The sequence below is a fragment of the Eschrichtius robustus genome, chromosome 5 (assembly GCF_028021215.1).
Source record: "Eschrichtius robustus isolate mEscRob2 chromosome 5, mEscRob2.pri, whole genome shotgun sequence".
Lineage (NCBI taxonomy): Eukaryota > Metazoa > Chordata > Mammalia > Artiodactyla > Eschrichtiidae > Eschrichtius > Eschrichtius robustus.
The window spans coordinates 37,880,844-37,901,447 of NC_090828.1; the positions used below are offsets into that span (position 1 = coordinate 37,880,844).

Below are 20,604 nucleotides of genomic sequence, written 5' to 3' on the forward strand. Positions count from 1 at the left end.
TAAGAGTAAATAAATAATAGAGTATAAAATTTTTTTAAGCAGACTACATTGAACATCTAGATTTTGTATGTATTGTGTGAGAGTTTGTCTAGGACAGTGATCTTCAAAGTTTTTTGCTTATATATCTAAAATTTTTTTGAAAAATTATGAATACTCTCATTTTTAAGTTGAAATCTGAAATTTACCATAATTTTAAATAGTTTAGACATATTATATATTGTAGGTTTGCTTTAGATATATATTTTATAAAAGTCTGTAGCTATAGATTACATTTAAGACTGGAAAATGTCCTACATGTAGTGATGGATGTTAACTAGACTCACTGTGGTTATCATTTCATTCTTTTTATATATATATATATATATATATAATCATTATATTATGCACCTGAAACTAGCATAATGTCGTATGTCAAATATCTCGCAATAAAAAAAAGAAAAAAAGAATGGAAAATGCCTGCTCTATAATTCAGTTAACAAAACTAGTCAACCAAATAAAATTAGCCAATCAAATAAAACTTACTTTCTATTAGAAAATTCTGACTCTATTTTTAAGTTCAAATAAATGAATTAATATGTATCCCTGTGACCATCTTGTAATTTATTTTGTTCCCTGGATATGAAATAAGGTACCATCTCCCCCTTAATATTTCTTATACAAACTCTTTCTGCTTTGCTCTCTCCTGTTTTTCAAGGGCATTGCCTTCTTGAATTGTCTGTTTGTTTGACGCTCTGTTAATGTTTACATTCCAGAACAAAGCATTATAGCAAGATCCAGAATGAGTGAGAGTGTGCCTTTCATAGTGAAGGGGAAAAGTATTGTAAAAGGGGAGTTTTGAAAAGAAGAATCCATTGTACACAGATACATTCACAGACAGATCAAATCAGAAAGGAGACCATATGAAATATCTGAAAATTAATACTCTTAAACGTATTCATGCTCATGCACCACTGGAAGATTTTTGTGTTCTCCGACATTGGTCTAGGCTATGACATACGTGTAGAAGTAGAATTTCACATTTATAGACTATACACATCTTTCACTAAATGTTCCCAAATATCTTTCTAAAGTGTTCCAGTATAAAGGTTAGATAACAGTTTATGAGAGCTTCAGTTTCTCCATAATCTGCCAGTCCTTTAATTTACTAGATTTTTGTATTTTTGCCAATATTATTATGAAATGGTATCTTGTTTTACCTTTCATTTGCCTAGTCAGTGGTAAGATTAAACATATTTTCATATATTTATTTGCCATTTCAGTTTCTTCTATGAGCTGCCTCTTCATTTCTTTTTTACCCATTTTTTCTGTTGGGATTGTTTGTCTTTTTCTTGAGTTCATTATATGAGTTCTATGGATTGTAAATATCTTTTAGTTTGTGGCTTGTCCATTAACTTTATGGTATTTTTTGTCATACACAAGTTTTTTGTTTTAATGTTGATGGATGTATTAATGTTTTATGATTTCAGCTTTTAGTGTTTTTTTTTTTAAATACTATGCTGTTGCTGTTTTTCACATCTAGATCTTAAATCTGCAGTTTACATATAGACTAATCCATCCTCTTCCACTGTTTTGAAATGAATCCTTTGTCAAATGCTGAGTTTCTGTGTGTGGAGTCTCTTTCTGGGCTCTCTATTATGTTCCATTGGTGTATTTGTTTGCCCTGCCCAATTCTGTTTTAATTCCTGTTGCTTTATAATAAGTCTTAAAATCTGATAGGGCCATAATCTTACTCTGTTCTTTAAGAGTCCCTCATCTATCCTTAAGTCTTTGCTTTTATAAATATAAATTTCATAATTCAGCTTGTTCAGCTCTGTGAAAAGCCTTAGTTTTTATTAGCATTGCATTAAATATATAGATTAACTTGGGACATTTAGGCATAATACTGAATTTTCCCATTCATAAACATCATTTAGAGTTTCCATCCATCAATAAAGTTTTCTTCCTCTGTAAAAAACAGTTTGGCATATCTTTTGTTTGATTTATTCTTAGGTACTCTGTAGTTCTTGTTGCTTTTATGAATGGTGTATTTTTTTAATCACACTTTCTAATAGATTGTGACTGGTGTGTAGTAATGCTTTTGATTTGTAAATGTTGATATTTTATCAGTAACCCTGCCAAACTCTCATATAGGCAATCATTTAGGACTCAGTATACTTCTGTTCCTTTCTGCTCTTCTGTTTCTCATTTTTTCTCATCAAGTTATTGACTGGCAATGTCTCTGCTACAGTATTTATATGACACTTGTTCTTAAAAAAAGAAATAAGTTCAGTAACTCACCATTAAGCTTTATATGAGTATCTTCCAAAACCTACATGTATATGTTAAGATACTCTTAACCTTAACCAAGGTTTCTCCACCTCAGCACTACTGACATTTTGGGCCAGATGACTGATTCTTTTTTGTGGGAGACTGTCCTGTACATTGCAGGATTTTTAGCAGTATCCTAGCCTCCCTACATTTATGAAAACCAAAATATTACCAAATGTTTCCTAGGGGGGGGCAAAGTCGCACCTGGTTGAGAATTATTGCCCAAAGTCAATTAAGGAAGTTACTTTTTATTCTGTTTACTAAGAGTTTTTATTATGAAAGGGTATTGAATTTTAACAATGCAATTTCTGTTATCTGCTTAGATTATCATTTTTTCCTCCTTTAATCTCTTAATATAATAAATTACATTATTATTTTCTAATGTTAATCTGTGGTACAATTTTATTAGCACATGATAGTCTGAAAATTATGCAAAACTATGATACTTTTCTTCAGTTTTGGGGGGGAGGGATGAACATTAAAACAAAACAATGCAAATTAGATCCCATGTTAGAAACTGAATTTTAATTGCTATCATTAAAGCCTATTTTACCTATTTTGTAATACAATTTGCCTGTTTTTTTAATGATCTGATTTTAAATAACCTATTTCGGGACTTCCCTGGTGGCACAGTGGTTAAGAATCCGCCTGCCAATGCAGGGGACAGGGGTTCAAGCCCTGGTCCGGGAATATCCCACATGCCGCGGAACATCTAAGCCCATGCGCCACAACTACTGACCCTGCGCTGTAGAGCCCCCAAGCCACAACTACTGAACTCACGTGCCACAGCTACTGAAGCCCACATGCCTAGAGCCCGTGCTCCGCAACAAAGAGAAGCCACTGTAATGAGAAGCCTGCTCACCACAGCGAAGAGTAGCCCCTGCTCGCCGCAACTAGAGAAAGCCCACATGCAACAACGAAGACCCAACGCAGCCAAAAATAAATAAATTTTTTAAATAATAATAGATAAATAAGTAAGTCACCTATCTTGGGGCTTACTCTATTTGAATAATCAAGTGTTACATGTACTTTTTTAAGACGTAATAAATCACCTGTAAATTTATTGGATGACTATCTCATTTAAATATCAAAATGATAAAATAGAATTTAACAAATTCTTCAATAAATAATGTATTTGCTTTAATTAAATGTATAACAAAGGAATAGGATGTTGATTATTCATAAGTAGTGGGAAATTAGTGGCAAATCAGATATGATTATTCATTCAGTTCTAAATACTATGTAAACATTATCTACTGCTGGTCTCCGCAATGGAAATAGGCAGTGTCACCTTAAGTCCAGCTGCCATTTTTCCTCTAAACATTCTCTTAGAGCTATATTTTCATAATCTTTGGACTAAAAGCAACTTTTCTGGTGGTTGTTTTAGCATTACTATGGAAATGAAACCACATGCAAGTAGAAATAGTGTGATAATTTTAATAGACTTAACGTGGAGTTATAATAATATCAATAAGAAGTGGAAAAATGACATTTCCAATCATAAACCGTAAGTTGACTGGGTTTAGGTGACAATGCGAGATAAATTTCATTATAAACTATTTTAAAGAATTTTGCCTAAAATAATTTTTCTTTTTCTTTCCTCTTATAGTCACGTTCTATATCTAGTTCCACTGTGATGGTAGCTCAGCCCGTTTATCAGCAACCTGCTTATCACTACCAGGTAAACATTAAATTGCAATGAAAATCTTCTTTGATACTTTCAGTCCTTTTTCGAGTAAGTTTCATTTTAGGCTTTCTCATGCAAATACTCTCGTAATTAAAAAGAGGTAGTTAAGCCTTGATAACAGTGGCATTTTTCTTTTTTTATGAGGGATCTAAACAATGTCATACAAGAAGATGGACTGTTTACTTCCTTTTATCAAATGTAATGAGGTCAGTTTTGCTCCCCTGGTTAGCATAGAAATAATTCCCAAAGTAAGATAAAGATGTTGGACAACAGGCTGATATTTGTTTAATGCTACTGTGACCGTTATGTCAGTTTCTAGTTATTATATTTAATAAATATATATTAGAATAATATATTATGGTTTATATTATGACAGCCCCTTTTAGTTAACCAACACTCTTTTCATTAATTCTTGTGGGAGATTGAGGGTAAGTGAACTCTAATGCCAGACCATTTTAGTGTTTTGTAGATAAAGTGTAATTGGAACACAGCCATATTTGTTTACATATTGTATGTGGCTGCTTTTGTGCTGCAGTGGCAGAGTTGAGTAGTTGCAACAGAGATATACGTCCTGCAAAGCTTAAAATATTTACCCTCTGGCCCTTTACAGAAAACGTTTGCCAACTTCTTGTCTGTAGCATTCACAAATAAAATCTCATTCTTTTATACCTTTGAAATAGTGGAAGAGACTTTATTTCTGGGGGGTATTTTTCATTTTGAACTTTTAAAATAGACCCACATGAAATGTTACGGTTACTGGAATTATTTTTAGTGTTAGACTAGGTTTTGGGGAGGTCACTTATTTTTAAGTTCTGTTACTATGCTAGGGCTTCCCTAGTGGCGCAGTGGTTAAGAATCCGCCTGCCAATGCAGGGGACACAGGTTCGAGCCCTGGTCCAGGAAGATCCCACATGCCGCGGAGCAACTAAGCCCATGCGCCACAATTACTGGAGCCTGCCCTCTAGAGCCCACGAGCCACAAGTACTGAAGCCCACTCACCTGGAGCCCGAGCTGCACAACGAAGAGTAGTCCCCGCTTGACGCAACTAGAGAAAGCTGCACGCAGCAACAAAGACCCAATGCAGCTAAAAATAAATAATAAATTTTTTAAAAAAAATTTGTTACTATGCTAAATATAAAATTATCTAAAGTGTTTTATTCACTTAGTAAAAATGAAAGTAACTTACTGGCATTTATTTGAAGTATATATGTAGGGACTTCCCTGGTGGTGCAGTGGTTAAGAATCCGCCTGCCAATGCAGGGGATATGGGTTTGATCCCTGGTCTGGGAAGATCCCACATGCCACAGAGCAACTAAGCCCAAGTGCCACAACTACTGAGCTTGCGCATCTAGAGCCTACGCTCCACAACAAGAAAAGTCACCGCAATGAGAAGCCCGCGCACTGCAATGAAGAGTAGACCCCGCTTGCCGCAACTAGAGAAAACCCAGGTGCAGCAACAAAGGCCCAACGCAGCCAAAATTAAAAATAAATAAAGTATATATGTAGTGTGACTATTCCTAATTCAAAATTTTGAGAGGCCCCAAAGACAACATTAGGTACCAGGCCATTTAACATGACAAGCCAAAAGTTGTGAAACCAGTTTTGGGACCCTTAGCTTATTGCCCACCTTGAGCATGTGAAAGGATGAGGTTAAAAAGGGAGACTGGTAATGAGGCTTTTTTAACAAGAGAGTTGTTAGAGTGCTATGGCATTTCCCATTCTCCTCAACCAAGTGAAGATGACATCAGAGAATGACTAAGAGAGTTTAATATTTGTCCCCTGAAATTTGTGAGATAGTGTCACTTGGGCGTGACCTCTCCTTAAAAAAAGCCTGAAGAAGAAGCTGGAGTGGTCTATGGAGGCAGAGCCAGAAGAGAATGCTACAGTAGGAATGTGCTGCACGTCTCACAGCAAGTAAAGGTTTATGTTTCCCAAGAGCAAGATACAAACCTCACAGAAGAGACTCTTTCCAAAAAACTTTAAGGTGACCCCAGGAGAGAAAAAAATCTATGTGAAGTAGACTCCTAGAATCAAGGTCTAGAATTGTAGTCAGAAGTTCTCAGCAGGGAGATCACCAAAGAACAGAGTAAAGTACCTAACCAGAGTGTCAGCATTCGGAATCTGCCACACGCCAAAAAGTGATCTAATTTTTATCCAGGGGCAAGGAAAAACAGCTCAACACAGTGGTTTTTATTTGTTTGTTTGTTTTACCCTTTGAAAAGTTTATTTTTTTTGTTGAAGTATAGTTGATTTACAATATTATATTAGCTTCAGGTGTACAACAGTGATTCAACATTTTTATAGATTATACTCCATTTATAGTTATTATAAAATATTGGCTATATTCCCTGTACTGTACAATATATCCTTGTAGCTTATTTATTTTATACATAGTAGTTTGTACCTTTTAACCCCCTACCTTTATTTTGCTCCTCCCCCTGTCCCTCTCACCACTGGTAACCACTAGCTTCAACACAATGCTTTTAAAGCGCCAGGGATGAGAAAGACTAAAGTTGTTTTCTTTCTGCTTGCACCTTGTGGAGTCCAGCTCCTCCTTCATTAATTCATTACATATATACATACATGACATAGATGTATTCTGAATAGAACTCTAATACAATTTAATTTTATACTTTGGCTCTGGTTTTCCACTTGACACAAATTATAAAATTGGAAGTATATTACCTAGATATACTCGGGAAAGATTTTTGTACCAATTTGTAACAGTATTTTGCAATGTAAGAAATAATTTCACTTCACATATTTCTTTACAGTTATATATTTATTCATCATCATTCTGCCCTAAAAATTGCCACTTTCATAATATCTTCCCTTGCTCTTTCTTTTTAAAAATTCTGGGATTGATAGTTTTATCAATTTTTGTTAGTCAATATAAAATAGATAAATAGTGAGAACCTGCTGTATAGCACAGGCAACTCTGCTTCACTTCACTGTACAGGAGAAACTAACACAACATTGTAAAACAACTATACCCCAATAAAAAATTTAAAAATTTACAAAAAAATAATAAATAAGCAGCATCCTTTAGCAAGCAAAAAAAAAATTTTGTTAGTCAAATCGGATAATGCCTGGTTCAATCAGTATTTATCTCCTTTGTATTTCTTACTTCATAAGTAGATAGTGATTTTATTTATCTAACAAATCTACATATATATCATTTTATTTCAGATTTTTTATTAAAATATTTTCTTAAGAGATTATACATTATCCTGCCTTTTTTAATATGGTATACAGAACATAGACCTCACGTTATCTTGGTCATCATTATAACACAGTGATGTAATCCATTAGAAGGTGATGTGGTCAGCACGAAATTAACAGTTTAGATGGTAGATTCATGGGATCTTCTTTTTTTCTGTTTTTTTACTTTAATAATTAAAAAAAGCCTTTTTAAAGGTGGAGAATAAGTTAAAAGTAAAACATTTATTATTAAGGAATAATACAACTAATTTAAGAAATAAAAAGTCTATGTTCTATATTGTCATCTTACAATAAGTACCTTAAGTAATTTGACCCTCTTTTTTTTAAATAACAGCTTTATTTAGATACAATTCACATACCATACAATTCACCTTTTCAAAGTGTACAACACAGTGGTTTTTACTAAATTCACAGTTATGCAACCATACCACCAAAAAAATAAAGCTTACCCATTTGTAGGCATTCCCCTTACCCCCTCCTCCCAGTCCTAGGCAACCAGTAATATACTTTCTGTCTTTATAGATTTGCCTGTTCTGCACATTATTTGGATATATACCGCATTTTGTTTATCTGTTCTTACGTTGATGGACATTTGGGTTGTTTCCACTTTTCAGCTTTTACAAATAATGCTGCTATGAACATTCGTGTACAGATTTTTGTGTGGACACACGTTTTCATTTCTCTAAGGTCTTATACCTAGGAGTAGAATTGCTGAGTCATATGGTATCTCTGTGTTTATTAACCTTTTAAGGAAGTGTCATACTTTCCAAAGGCTGCACCATTTTACACTCTCACCAGCAGTTTATGAGGGTTCTAATTTCTCCACATCCTTGCCAACACTTATTATCTACATTTTTGATTATAGCCCTTCTTGTGTATGTGAAGTGATATCACAGTGTAGTTTTGATTTCCATAGCCCAAGGCTAATGATGTTGACTATCTTTTATATGCTTATTGGCCATTTTTGTATATCTTCTTTGAGAAAATGTCTATTCATATCCTTTACCAGTTTTTATATTGGGTTACTTGCCTTTTACTATTGAGTTATAAGGGTTCTTTGTATATTCTAGATACAAGTTTCTTATCAGATTCTTATAATCTTATAAGTTGCTTATAATTTGTAAATATTTTCTCTAATATTGTGGGTTTATTTTCACTTCCTCGATGGTGTCTTCTGCAGCACAAAAGTTTTTCAGGTTGATGAAATCCAGTTTATCCTTTTTTTCTTTTGTTGCTTTGTTGCTTGTGCTTTTGAGGTCATAATTTTTTTAATTACCTGGTTCAGAGTCACAAAGATTTGCACCTATGTTTTCTTATAAGAGTTTTATAGTTTTAGCTCTTACATTTAGATCTTTGATCCATTTTGAGTTAATTTTTGTATATGGTTTGAGGTGTAGGGGTCCAGCTTCATACTTTTGCATGTAGATATTCAGTTTTAACCCTTGTTTATAATCTGGGTGGGTTTTTTTTTTTTTCATTTTAGGCCCCTGCACAGTGTCTACCAGGTCAGTGGCAGTGGGGTGTTCCTCAGGTAAATATTAATTTTTTTCATTGTTTTTGTGAAGACTGCCTGAATATTTAAGTCAGGAGAACTAGATTTGAGACCTTCCTCTTGTATTTATTAACTGTGATACCTTTGGCAATTCATTTAATCACTATATTTCTCAGCTTCCTCATTTGCAAAGTGGAAGTAATGATACTATACCGTTGAAAGTTTTCTCACATGATTTTTGTGATGGTCAAATGAGATCATGTAAGTGAAAGCATTTTATAAATAAGTGAGCACTATGTAAACTGAAATGAAAATTTACTTCTTTTTACTATTAGTATTATTAGAAAATTTAGCATTTTTCTAGCTTTACTTCAGATTTTGCTTGTTTTATTTATGCTCCTAAATAAGTATTCCATCTCCCAACTTTTGATAACAAATAGTGTACTACCAAAAAGATTGTTTAATGATACGTCCCACTTCCATGGGAAGTCGGAAAGCTGAGAATAGACGTTTATGACAATTTAAATACTATAGGTTATATTATTACAACCTTTAATTGCGATCTTAATGATTATCTTAATTTATATATGAGGTTCTAAAGTGCTAAGAAATTTTTAGTACTTATAAGTGATAAAGTTATTAATAACATCTACACAATTGGAATTTATAACAACCCAGAGTTCCTAGTTTGTTGCTAAGATACTTCTGTGCTGTCCCTGAAAAACAACTTTAGGAAAATGTGAAACCAATATTTCTCTCATGTGTTGGGTAAGTCATTTGGTTTAATTGAAATAACTAATCCGATTTTAATTAGAAGTATGGTTTTGTGTTTTAGTCTCCTGCCTCTTCTGCTCCATTCTTATACCTGCAACCTTCTGAGGTTATTTATCAACCAGTGGAAATTGCACAGGATGGTGGATGTGTTCCTCCTCCGCTGTCTCTGATGGAAGCTTCAGTTCCAGAGGTATGTGTTAGTCTCAAAGTAAGTTATCTATAACCACTTCCTCTTAACACTTATTTCTTTTTCTTTTCTAAAAATATTTATTCAAGACCCTCATTGAAGTTGAACATCTTATGTTTTCTTTGATTTATTCACATCTCTTCCCCTTTTTTATATCTAAGAATGCTTCATCTTAGACTTCTTCACTAACTAATTCTGAACCATTTCTCAAATCTGTTCACTCTACTAGGCTATTCCCTGACTCAGTCCCCTTGAAAGAGTAAGATAAATGCTTCTCCTTCTGGTTTGCCTGTCAATCTGTATTGTTACTAACATTCTGTCAATTAAAAGTGTATAAAAATTAAGTCAAAGAAGAAAATAATCTTTAAAAAATTCTTCCTTCAAAAATGTAAATCAAATTTATTTTATAACTGTAAACTGTAAATATTATCTTTCATGTGTTTAAATTATATTTGCAAACCATTACTGATAACCTCATCATCTATATGCCAGAAACTGTACATGGTATGTTTTAAATATGTTGTGAAAGATTGGGTACCTATTGGGTATCTATTAATACCCACCTCCCAATTTGAGTGTATTTTTTTAATTATTACTATTATTGCTAAGGTTTATAACATAATTTTTCTGGAACAATAATTTCCACAATTTTGGATCTTAATGTTTACTATCAATACTTTTACTATGATTTCTCCATTCTTCATCTCACCCTCCATTTATCACTTGGTTGACTGAATCTGCAAGCAGTCTTTGTTAAAGAAGGCTTATATGTGCTATATACTCTCTGAGTTTGTACATCCTTGTTTGTTCAACATGTTTGTTGTCTATAAGTCTGAAAGAAATTATGACTAGCTATAAAATAGCTGCATCATACTTGTATAAGTTTGCTAAGGCTGCTGGAACAAAGTACATGAACTGGATGGCTTAAAAAATAGAAATGTATTGTCTCACAGTTCTGGAGCCTAGAAGTCCAAAATCAAGATGTTGGAAGAATTGGTTCCATCTGAGGACTGTGAGAGAAGTACCTATTCCAGGCCTTTCTTCTTGGCTTGTAGATGACCACTGTCTCCCTGTGTCTTCACATTATCTTTCCTGTTTCTATGTCCAAGTTTCCCATTTTTATAAGGATACCAGTCATACTGGATTAGTTTCCACCCTAATGACCATACTTTAATTTGCTCACCTCTGTAAAGACCCTTTCTCCAAATAAGGTCATACTCTGACATACTGGGGGTTAGGACTTCAACACATAAGTTTTAAGAGAACACAATTCAACCCATAACAACACTTTTTTCTCTTAGAACTTCTAGTCTACTCTTTTCTGGTGTTCAGTATAGCTGTAAAGGAGTTTGAAACCAGCCTGACTTTCCCCCTTATACGTAATTTGCTTTTTCTTCCTGCGTGCCTGAAAAGTCTGTCTTAACTTGAAATCACTTCACCAGGATATGTCTTGGAATTTATCAGTCTTTATAATATTTTTCCTGGGACACAGTTTGCTCCTTTGATTCTCAGGCTCGTTTTTATTTCAGTTTCTTTTTTCCTGTTAGAACTTTGAAAAAAAAATTTTTTTATTCCAGGTGTGTTTCTTCTTCTTTAGGAACACCATTTATGCCTATGTTAGATCTCTTGTCTTTCATATCTGTCATCTCTGAGGTAATTTATCATAGTAGTTTTTTAATGTTGTTTTATATGCTTTTTCAAGACAATTATGACTATATTTTTCATTGTGTTTAGTCTACTTTTTATCATGACTAATGAAGATTTCATCTCTATTTTATTTTTATCTTTTTTATCCCAAACTCTGCCGCTTTGCTTACATCATTGCCTGTAAATGTTGTCTGTTGGCTTAAAATCTTTTTGGAGCTCTTTTTAGAGATCATGTTATTATAATTTCTTTAAGATCAAAAGAATTATATTTATCTGAACTTTTCTACTATTTTCTGGGGTGATTTCTCATCTTTTTCATTTTTTCCCCCTTTTTGCTTTTCCCTTGATGGAGTTGGAGAGGATGAGAAGAGTCTTAGGTTGCTTCCTTTTCCTTCATATCTTTACATGTCTTTAAATGATACCAGCTATTTTTTGAAATACAGGGTAGGAGAAGCACGCTGTTGTCTTAAACAGCCTGCCACCAAGTCTGTTATGTCTCCTGCTTGAGATGCCCTCAGTTTTTAGCATTCTGGAGATCATTTGGCTCCTGGCAAAGTCTCTTTTTTCATAGATTTTCTGTATGGGGGTGTAGTAATTGTTACTTCACTTTCCACTTGGCACCCTGCTTCACCTCCAGCAATGTTCCTCAGCTATAATGCAAGGTAGTAGACCACAAAATAGTGAAAACCTGATTTCTCCTTCAATTCTGCCTCCCCTGCTATTAAGTAAAATTGGATCTCTGTGAAGATCTTTCCTCCTTCTGCCTTAGCCTGACACACCCCTACACTTGAGACTAAAGAATCTTTGAATAGGCCTTTTAGAACATTTACCTTCAGGGAAATTATAACCTTCCTCAGGCTTCAGAATTCTCCCTTATATTGGTCCAAATTGCATAGCATTTGGCAGACATTCTACATTGTAATTCAGGATCGTGGGCACTTCCTCGTTTACTTGATGATGGCATTTTAAAAATCTATCTTTCGTTCTTTTTGTTGTTTTCTGGTTTTCAAAGAGGGGGACAGTGAGATAAGAATGCTTTTACATTAGGTTTTTAGCCATAGTCTACTTTTGGCACTGAACCATATTCTTAATTCCTGACATCAGGTAACTTATCAGGTTATATTTCACTATTTAGTGGAATCTAATAAGACTTTTCTGGAAATATTGCTTCTATTTAGCTTATAACTTATACCATTAATTTTATGATATTTCCATACAAAATGATATAAGCATATTTTTATTTTAATATTGTTTCTGGTAGAAGATATAATTCTAATATATAAATTAATAAATAGGGTGGGGTGGTTTATATTTTAAGTGTTTTTTCCCTAAAATTAAAAAACACAGGGCTTGTTCTTAGGAGTTTGATAGTTAGATTCCCTAAAATATAAAAATGAATTAACATTATTTCTCACTGATTTCAATAGCTGTTTCCCCCTTCACTCTTAGAATATAGTGCCTTCTACTTTGTAAAGTAAATAGAAACTACTTTGTGGGAACCAACTCAGCTTCCAGTCCCCAACATACAAACTTACCTGACTCACAACTCATCCTTAGCTTCTTATATTTTTTTAGTAACCTTTCTCATCCAAGGTTATTTCTGCCTCTTTGCTCTGGATACTATAACTTCCCTCTTCCTCAGGGACCTCATTCGGCTGTTATCCTTCTTTTCTCATGTATTTTAAGACATTTTCTCACCACTGGTTCATAGCTTCACGACTTCCTAGTGTGTTTCTTTGAGTAATCACTTAACTCTTCACAGGGTTGGTTTTGTAATATCCACATTGATAACATAAAGACATCCAGAAAATCTATTTTGCAAGATTGATGCAAAGATTAGAGTTGTTGTATACAGAAAGTTCTTTGTATAGTGCCTAGCACCTGGTAGGAGATAATTACTATCCTTTGACACACCCCCACCAATGCCTTAATTCTCTTCTACCTTTCAAAGCCAAGCTTGAAAAGTTAGTCTACATTTAGTATTTCCACTGCCTCACTACCCATTCTCCCTTCACCTGCTGAAGTCTACTTCATTACCTTTCCACTGAAGCTGCCTTTGATAAAGTTCCTCAGTGATTCCCTAATTGCCAAATACTTTCCTTTCTTTTCAGTCTTTCTTGACCTGTCAGAGACATTGGACATACTCCTTAAAACTCTTCCTACCTTTGGTTTCCATGATACTGCTCTCTTCTGGCAATCCTTTTACCTCCTTTCATTTTCCTTTGTAAGCTGATCTTTTGCTCCCCATGATTTCATATTTGATTCTCCATTGTTTCACCCTACATACTCACTCTGATGTTATCATCCATACTCATCTCTCTAGCCCCAGCCTCACTTCTGAATTTTAGACCTGCACTATCCAGTACAACAATAGCCATTACCACATGAGGCTATTGAGCACTTGAAATGTGTGGCTGGTCTGAATTGAGATGTGTTGTAAGTGCAAACTACACACCAAGTTTTAATGACATAGTATGAAAAATGAATGTAAAATTTATCACTAACTTTATATTGAATACACTTTAGTATATTTTTAATATATTAGTTTAAATAAAATATATTACTGGAAATTAATTTTACTTGTTTCTTTTTACTTTTCTAACATGGCTACTGGAAATTTTTCTTTCAGTTTTATTGAGATATAATTGAGATACAGCACTGTGTAAGTTTAAGATGTACAGCATAATGATTTGATTCACATACATCATGAAATGATTATCACAACAAGTTTGGTGAACATCCATCATCTCATATAGATAGAAAATTAAAGAAATAGGAAAAAATTTGTGTGTGATGAGAACTCTTAGGATTTACTCTCAACAACTTTCCTATATAACGTACAGCAGTGTTAATTATATTTATCATGTTGTACATTACAGCCCTAGTACTTATTTACCTATAACTGGAAGTTTGCACCTTTTGACTGTCTTGATTTTAATTAACATGTAGTTCACATTATTTATTAGTGCTGCTTTAGAGCCACATCTACAATAGCTTTTGATTAACTGTATACCTCTACTAGAAGTCCTACAAATATCTCAAATTTTATGTGTTACAAAACTAACTTCTTCTCTCTACCCCCCTCACAATAACATAAACATCAAACTTGCTTTTCTTATATTCCGTATTTCACTTAATGGTGCCACCATCTGCTGGAAAAGCCATAAATCTGCTTTTACATGATCTGTTCCCTGCCTGTTACTCTACTGCCTCATCTTTCAGCTGTCGTTCGGTGAATAATCTTCCTTCCAGCTGTAGCAAACAACCTATACAGATCTCCCAAATGAGGTGTGTTCTTAGTTGCCTCTCTGCCTTTTCACATACTGTTCCCACCTTCTCTCCTTAATTCTTCAAATTCAAGCATAAACTCCACTAGAAAACTTCCCCTGACCACCTCCCCAACTTTCTAAAGCTACATCAAGTAATTCTTTTCTTTTCTCCCATGCATCCCTATACATGTGTCATAGGACTTAGGGTAATTTTGACTAGTCTGTCTCAGATAAGTCTATAAGTGAATTAAAGATAGAGAATCTGTTTCTCATCTGTGTTTCTCCATTGTACAGCAAAATGCCTAGTAAATTGTAATGCTGAATAAATATTTTTAATTAATTAATGGAAAACAATATTTTTTTCCTTTGTTTTGTTATAGCATTATTCTGATCATGGAGTTCAAGCAGCATATCACCAGGTTTATGCTCCAAGTGCCATTGCTGTGCCTGCACCTGTGATGCAGCCTGAACCAATTAAAGTAAGAAGTTTGTTTTGATTTTTTTCTGTTATTCTTCAGTCATAGTTCAAGTTTTCCAAATTTCTCTTCTGAAAAGAAACAACTTTGGATATTTATATCACATTTGCGATCAGAAGTACAGAATTAGTTAATTATTTCATGTGAAGGAAATACAGTTCTAAACTAGCTATAATTTCTATTAGTTTTGAACAAGTTATAAACCACACATGGTTAAAACTTTGTATTTACTGTAGTAAAATATATATGACTTAAAATCTTCCATTTTTAAGTGTACAGCTAAGTGGTATTAATTACATCCATATTGCTGTGCAACTGTCACCACTATCTAGTTCCAAACTTTTTCATCACCCCAAATAGAAACTCTGTACCCATTAAGCAATAACTTTATATTCTTCTCTCTGCAGTCCCTGGTAACTTCTAATCTACTGTCTGTCTCTATGAATTTCCCTAGATACTTCATATACTAAGATTTTTATTATGTTAATGGCATGTAACATTTATGGGGAGATGAAAACAGTTAATGATCTACTCTTCCAGTTTGGGAATTTTGTGCTCATGCACCTTAAATGAGATCCAGGCAAGGAGTGGTAATCTAGTTAGATCCATGTGTGTATTCAATATATAAATATATTAGGGAAATGTGACTACATCTCTAAAGAACCCAAACTGATTAACTATTATGATGGTACTATGAATCTTGCTTGCAGTGTACTCTTTACAATTAAATGATGGAGGTTAGCTATTTCACACTCATATTTTTGCTTCTGACCGAGACCATGTGTAGGAACTCAATACCAGGACAGTCTACTTTAAGGAGCCTCCACAGTCTTTCAAAACTCCTCACCCCTTCACTGCATTTCCTCACTGCTCTTGCCACTGTACTGCAAACATGGACTAAAATCATAATTTTGACCTAATACCAAAGCCTAAAGTGTTAGTAAACGTTACTTAGAGAGAGCTCATTATAGTATCAAAATCTTCTAAAACAAACTTCTCCTAATGTTAATACTTTCTCCAGATACACTTCTCTAGAAATAGCTGAAATAGCTATGCCATATTAGATAATCAATTGCAGATTATATATATATTATACATACACACATTATATATATATAAACACAAATGATTGAAGTTGTACCTCCTAAATAATTCCAATAGAAGATAGAGTGGTAGTTGGATAGGAGAAATTTCCAAAGAATATTAATGTTAAACATCCTTGATTTAAAGTTTAATTCTTCTAGTTTAAGAGTATACACTTTTCTACATTTTCTTAAATCTGTGAGTAGGAAATTCAGAAATTGTACAGAGAAACTGGTATCTTATTCTTTATCATATAAAAATTATACATATGTTGAATATAAATCATAACAGAGGTATGACTAGACACCTTTCTTTGTGCATATAAGCATAAAACTGGAATCAGAAATCTGCCTCTTGCATGTCTGGAGAAATGCTGCTAAGAGGAACTTTTACCCTTTCTATCCTGATACAGATCTTTGCTCTGCTGTGCCACAGGCTAAAGGCTAACAAAACCACTGACTTGTTTCTATTTGTATTTAATCTGTCTTGTTAAGGCTTATAATAATTCTGGTTTTCACATGGGATACATCCTAGGGAAGATTTTGGTCCTGACAGAGTTAAGATTTCAGGACTAGGGAAGAGTTTAAGAGCTATGAACTGTGGTTAACTAGCTTACTCCAAAGCCCACGTCTCACACAACTGTAATTAGATTTCATCGAATCTGAGCTAGCATGGATTATACAACACACCATTATTTTATGTACCACTATGAAAGAAAAAAACCTTGCCATCAATTGTAAATGTATACTGATTCAGAGTTTTTGAAATATGAAAAGATGTATATCTCAGAATCAATGAAGTTTGGCATGTTTTATTTTTATTCATTTATTTATATTTTTTGGCTGCGCTGTGCGGCATGTGGGAACTTAGTTCCTGGACCAGGGATCGAACCCATGCCCCCTGCATTGGAAGCACAGAATCTTAACCACTGGACCACCAGGGAAGTCCCTGGCATGTTTTATTTTTAATTTAGATATGCAGGATTGTAGGAAGCTTGAGTTGAGGGGCAGAAATAAACCCCACAATTCCCCTTTAGTTAGAGATGAGGGGAAAAAAAGAAAATTCAGTTAAATAAACCTTCAAAATCAAAACTGGAACACAGGGCTTTTGTATAGAGTTTTATATTTCCTATTTTATCTTTCAAGGTTGAATGTTGCATGTATTTTATACTCAAATATTTTTCTTTAGGTGATCTGATGGCACTCGATAGAAAATGGTTCCCCACTCAGCAACAGAAACTCCAAAACCAATTCTATAGTTTTCTAAAACTATACAATCTTGTAGACATACTTTACTATACAAATTTTTCTGTGTGGAAAATTATCTACTTTTGTTTATAGTGCATTTGTATTATAATATAGAAATATTAATCCACAAATGTTACTAAATCAATAGGAGATGATTGTTTCCTAAAATTTATTAAAGTAGACTAATATTAAAATATTGACATTTGAAACATTAACCTTTTTTTCTTCCTATGCAAATTTTCCCTGGTGTACCAAAAACCTTGGTGACTTAAAATTATAGAAAAGTAGAAATACTCCTTGGAAGAATTTGAGCCTGTTGTTTTTATAAAAAGTGTAAGTCATTTTTAAAACTCTAATTATTATAATTTTAAGGATGTTAAATGTATATATCCAGAAGTAGTGATTTCAGACGTCAAAACTATCTTAAAGCAACAAATCTAATCAATTAAATAGAGACCTTATCCAGAGTTCAGAGCACAAGTCTAACTGCTATAAATGACTGTTTGCCAGAAGCTACTCACTGACGGTAAGCCACAGGCTACTGTATTCTGTCAAATCAAATAATACATTGTAAAGCAGACCAATATAGAAACTATTTATTAGGTCAATATGGTATTAATTAGGGTATCATTCCCTAATTCAGCAGAGTCACATACAGAATTAATTTTAAAGTCAATAAAGCAAAATCACGTAATGCCAAAATTATCCCATTGAACTAGACTATAGGAACAAAAGGAAAATCTTTGTCTATTTGGGCATTTGAAGCTTTTAAGATGAATATCAGATCCCTAGGTAATAAGGGTGTAAGTGGAGAATTGTAAAGTATTTATGTTTCCTTACAGTGTTTTTCCATTTTTGCATTAATTTAAGTGTCTAATAAGTTTATTATTATGAGGATTAATTGAGATACTGGAAAGTGAGTAAATTATCATTTGAAGTTCACCTTTAAGTTAAATGTTCTTTTTATTTAACTCCAATGTATTACTAGCTATCCGTGAAAACATTTGATATTAAGGATAATATTTAACCACTTGCCAGGCTATGAGGAATTTCTTCTAATTAAGGCACTGATTGGGCTTGAATGAAAAACACAACTATTGGCCTGTTAGACCTTACTTGTTGGAAAGAGAATGATTCAAAAGTAAATTGGAAAGGGATTTGACCTACTACCACTGTCTGGTTTTTTAGCTCAGAGACACATAATGTGCGTTCACCTAAACATTAGCAACTATCTTACCTTACAGAAAAATTCTACTACTGTCTTCTTCCTAACCATTTCCTCATTTCAGTATCATTAACGCTTCCTATAAAGCAATTAGAGATTAAAATTCCTTCATATTCAGCAGGTCCTCAGGGTTAGAGGAGGACAATTGTAAAGTATTGCATTCTGGAGGGCAGGAATAGGAAAAACCTGTGCTTTGCAGCTCTGAGCATACAAGAGGGTAAAAATTTTCATGGCCTGTGCATAGGTCTAACTATAGATAGCCTCAGAGGGGACAGAGAACAGTAAGGGGAGTCAAGGACTCATGAAACGAATTTTTAGAATTGTCATGGATAGATCTCCATTCAGTGATGAATAAACAGAAAAGTACACACTGCATGGGTCCCACGAAAAATTTTTCGCATATGGCACTACATTGAAGATAAGTATAAATAGCATATATATACATATATAATGTATAAGAACATATATAAGAGGAAATTAAATAAATTTTAAAAAATATATCCCATGTTCCTGGAAATTACAAACTAAAAAACAGGAAAGATAAAATGGTTGTTAGCCAGTATAAGAAAATACTGTATGAAACTATTAATATGATGGAAAGAATTAAATTTGTCTTTACTGCATGCTTGATACCACTGAGAAAAAGTTGGCTGGCCCTCTGAAATACCTACAGTGAAGCTCATTGATAAACCCATCATTCACAAAGGACTTCCCATTAGGATTTCAGTCTGCCCTATTAAATATGGATGTGCAGTCACATTAGAAGAAAGCCTTCAGAATGAGAGACCAAAACAAACAGATAAAAAAAGAAATTCAGAAGAAACATATAATTCAGGGAGCAGAAAAAAATCAAAGAAACTATAATTAATATCCTCTCAGAGATAAGAGAAAATTTATGAGAAGTGGTCCATGCATAGTCATCCCAGAAAACACTTTACTTTTTCTCAAACATCTTAGTCCTTTTAATTTTTTTCAGCTTTGTATTTTGAAATGATTTCAGATTTACAGAAAAGTCATAGAAATAATAGTTTCTATATATCCTTCACCCTATTGTTCTTTGACTGGAGGGCACTGGTACAGGAAATGAACAATAATACAATTCTCTTAACTATATACCTTCTTCAGATTTCACTAGTTTTACCACTAATGTGATAGCTGAAATAAATTACATGTGAAAGGGTTAGACATTATAGGCAAAAGATTTTAGAAAATAGATTTTTAAAAGACAGAGGTGAATAATAATAGAGAAAAAGATAAAATCAGAAGATTAATTCAAGAAGTCAAATATTAATTCTGGAAAAAGACATAGAGAAAATGGTTTGGGGGAAATTACCAAAAAATTAATACAAGAAAATTCCCTAGGAAGTTAATGACAGGAGTGTCTAGATTAAAAGGGCCCAGAGGGAGATCATAATGGTGGAGTAAGAGGATGCAGGCAGAGCTCACGTCCCGCCACGAACACATCAAAAATATATCTACACGTGGAGCAATTCTCACTGAAAACAAACTGGCAGTCGTCTGGCAGAAAGACTCTTATACAACCAAGGTTGTAAGAAAGATCCAAGATCCAGATGGAATTGGGTAGGAAGGGAAGAGAAATGATCAGGTCGGGAGGGAACAGGGAAGAGGAGAGGGATTACACAGGCTCAGAGGGATTACACAGGCTCACTCCCTGGGGAGTGAGAGGTTCAATCCACATTTCAGGTATCCCCAGCCTGGGGGTCTGACACTGAGAGGACAAGTTGCCTTAGCAGGTTTGAAAACCAGAAGGACTGACAGCAGGGCTGTAAGAAACCTAGACTCCACTTATGAAGATCACACACACCACCGAAACAAGGCAGAGGAAGCAGATAGAAACTGCCTGGGACTCTGGCCAGTTTCCTGCCACCACCCCGGTGTACACCCCGGCCCGAGACAAACACCAACTCCAGTCCCACTTGCTCTGCAGTACAGCTTCACACTGGCACGTAGGCTGCCATGGCCAAGGG

The 20,604-nt window shown here is 34.1% G+C and overlaps 1 protein-coding gene across 1 annotated transcript in view; it reads left to right on the top strand.

Moving 5' to 3' along the window:
* Positions 1 to 15,082, top strand: part of BOLL (boule homolog, RNA binding protein) — a 30,781-nt gene extending 15,699 nt beyond the window's left edge. The window contains exons 7-10 of the mRNA XM_068543842.1: positions 3,917 to 3,988; positions 8,700 to 8,747; positions 9,544 to 9,672; positions 14,966 to 15,082. Of these exons, the coding sequence (XP_068399943.1) occupies positions 3,917 to 3,988; positions 8,700 to 8,747; positions 9,544 to 9,672; positions 14,966 to 15,082 (366 nt within the window). The remainder of the gene's footprint in view (positions 1 to 3,916; positions 3,989 to 8,699; positions 8,748 to 9,543; positions 9,673 to 14,965) is intronic.
* Positions 15,083 to 20,604: the final 5,522 nt, after the last annotated feature.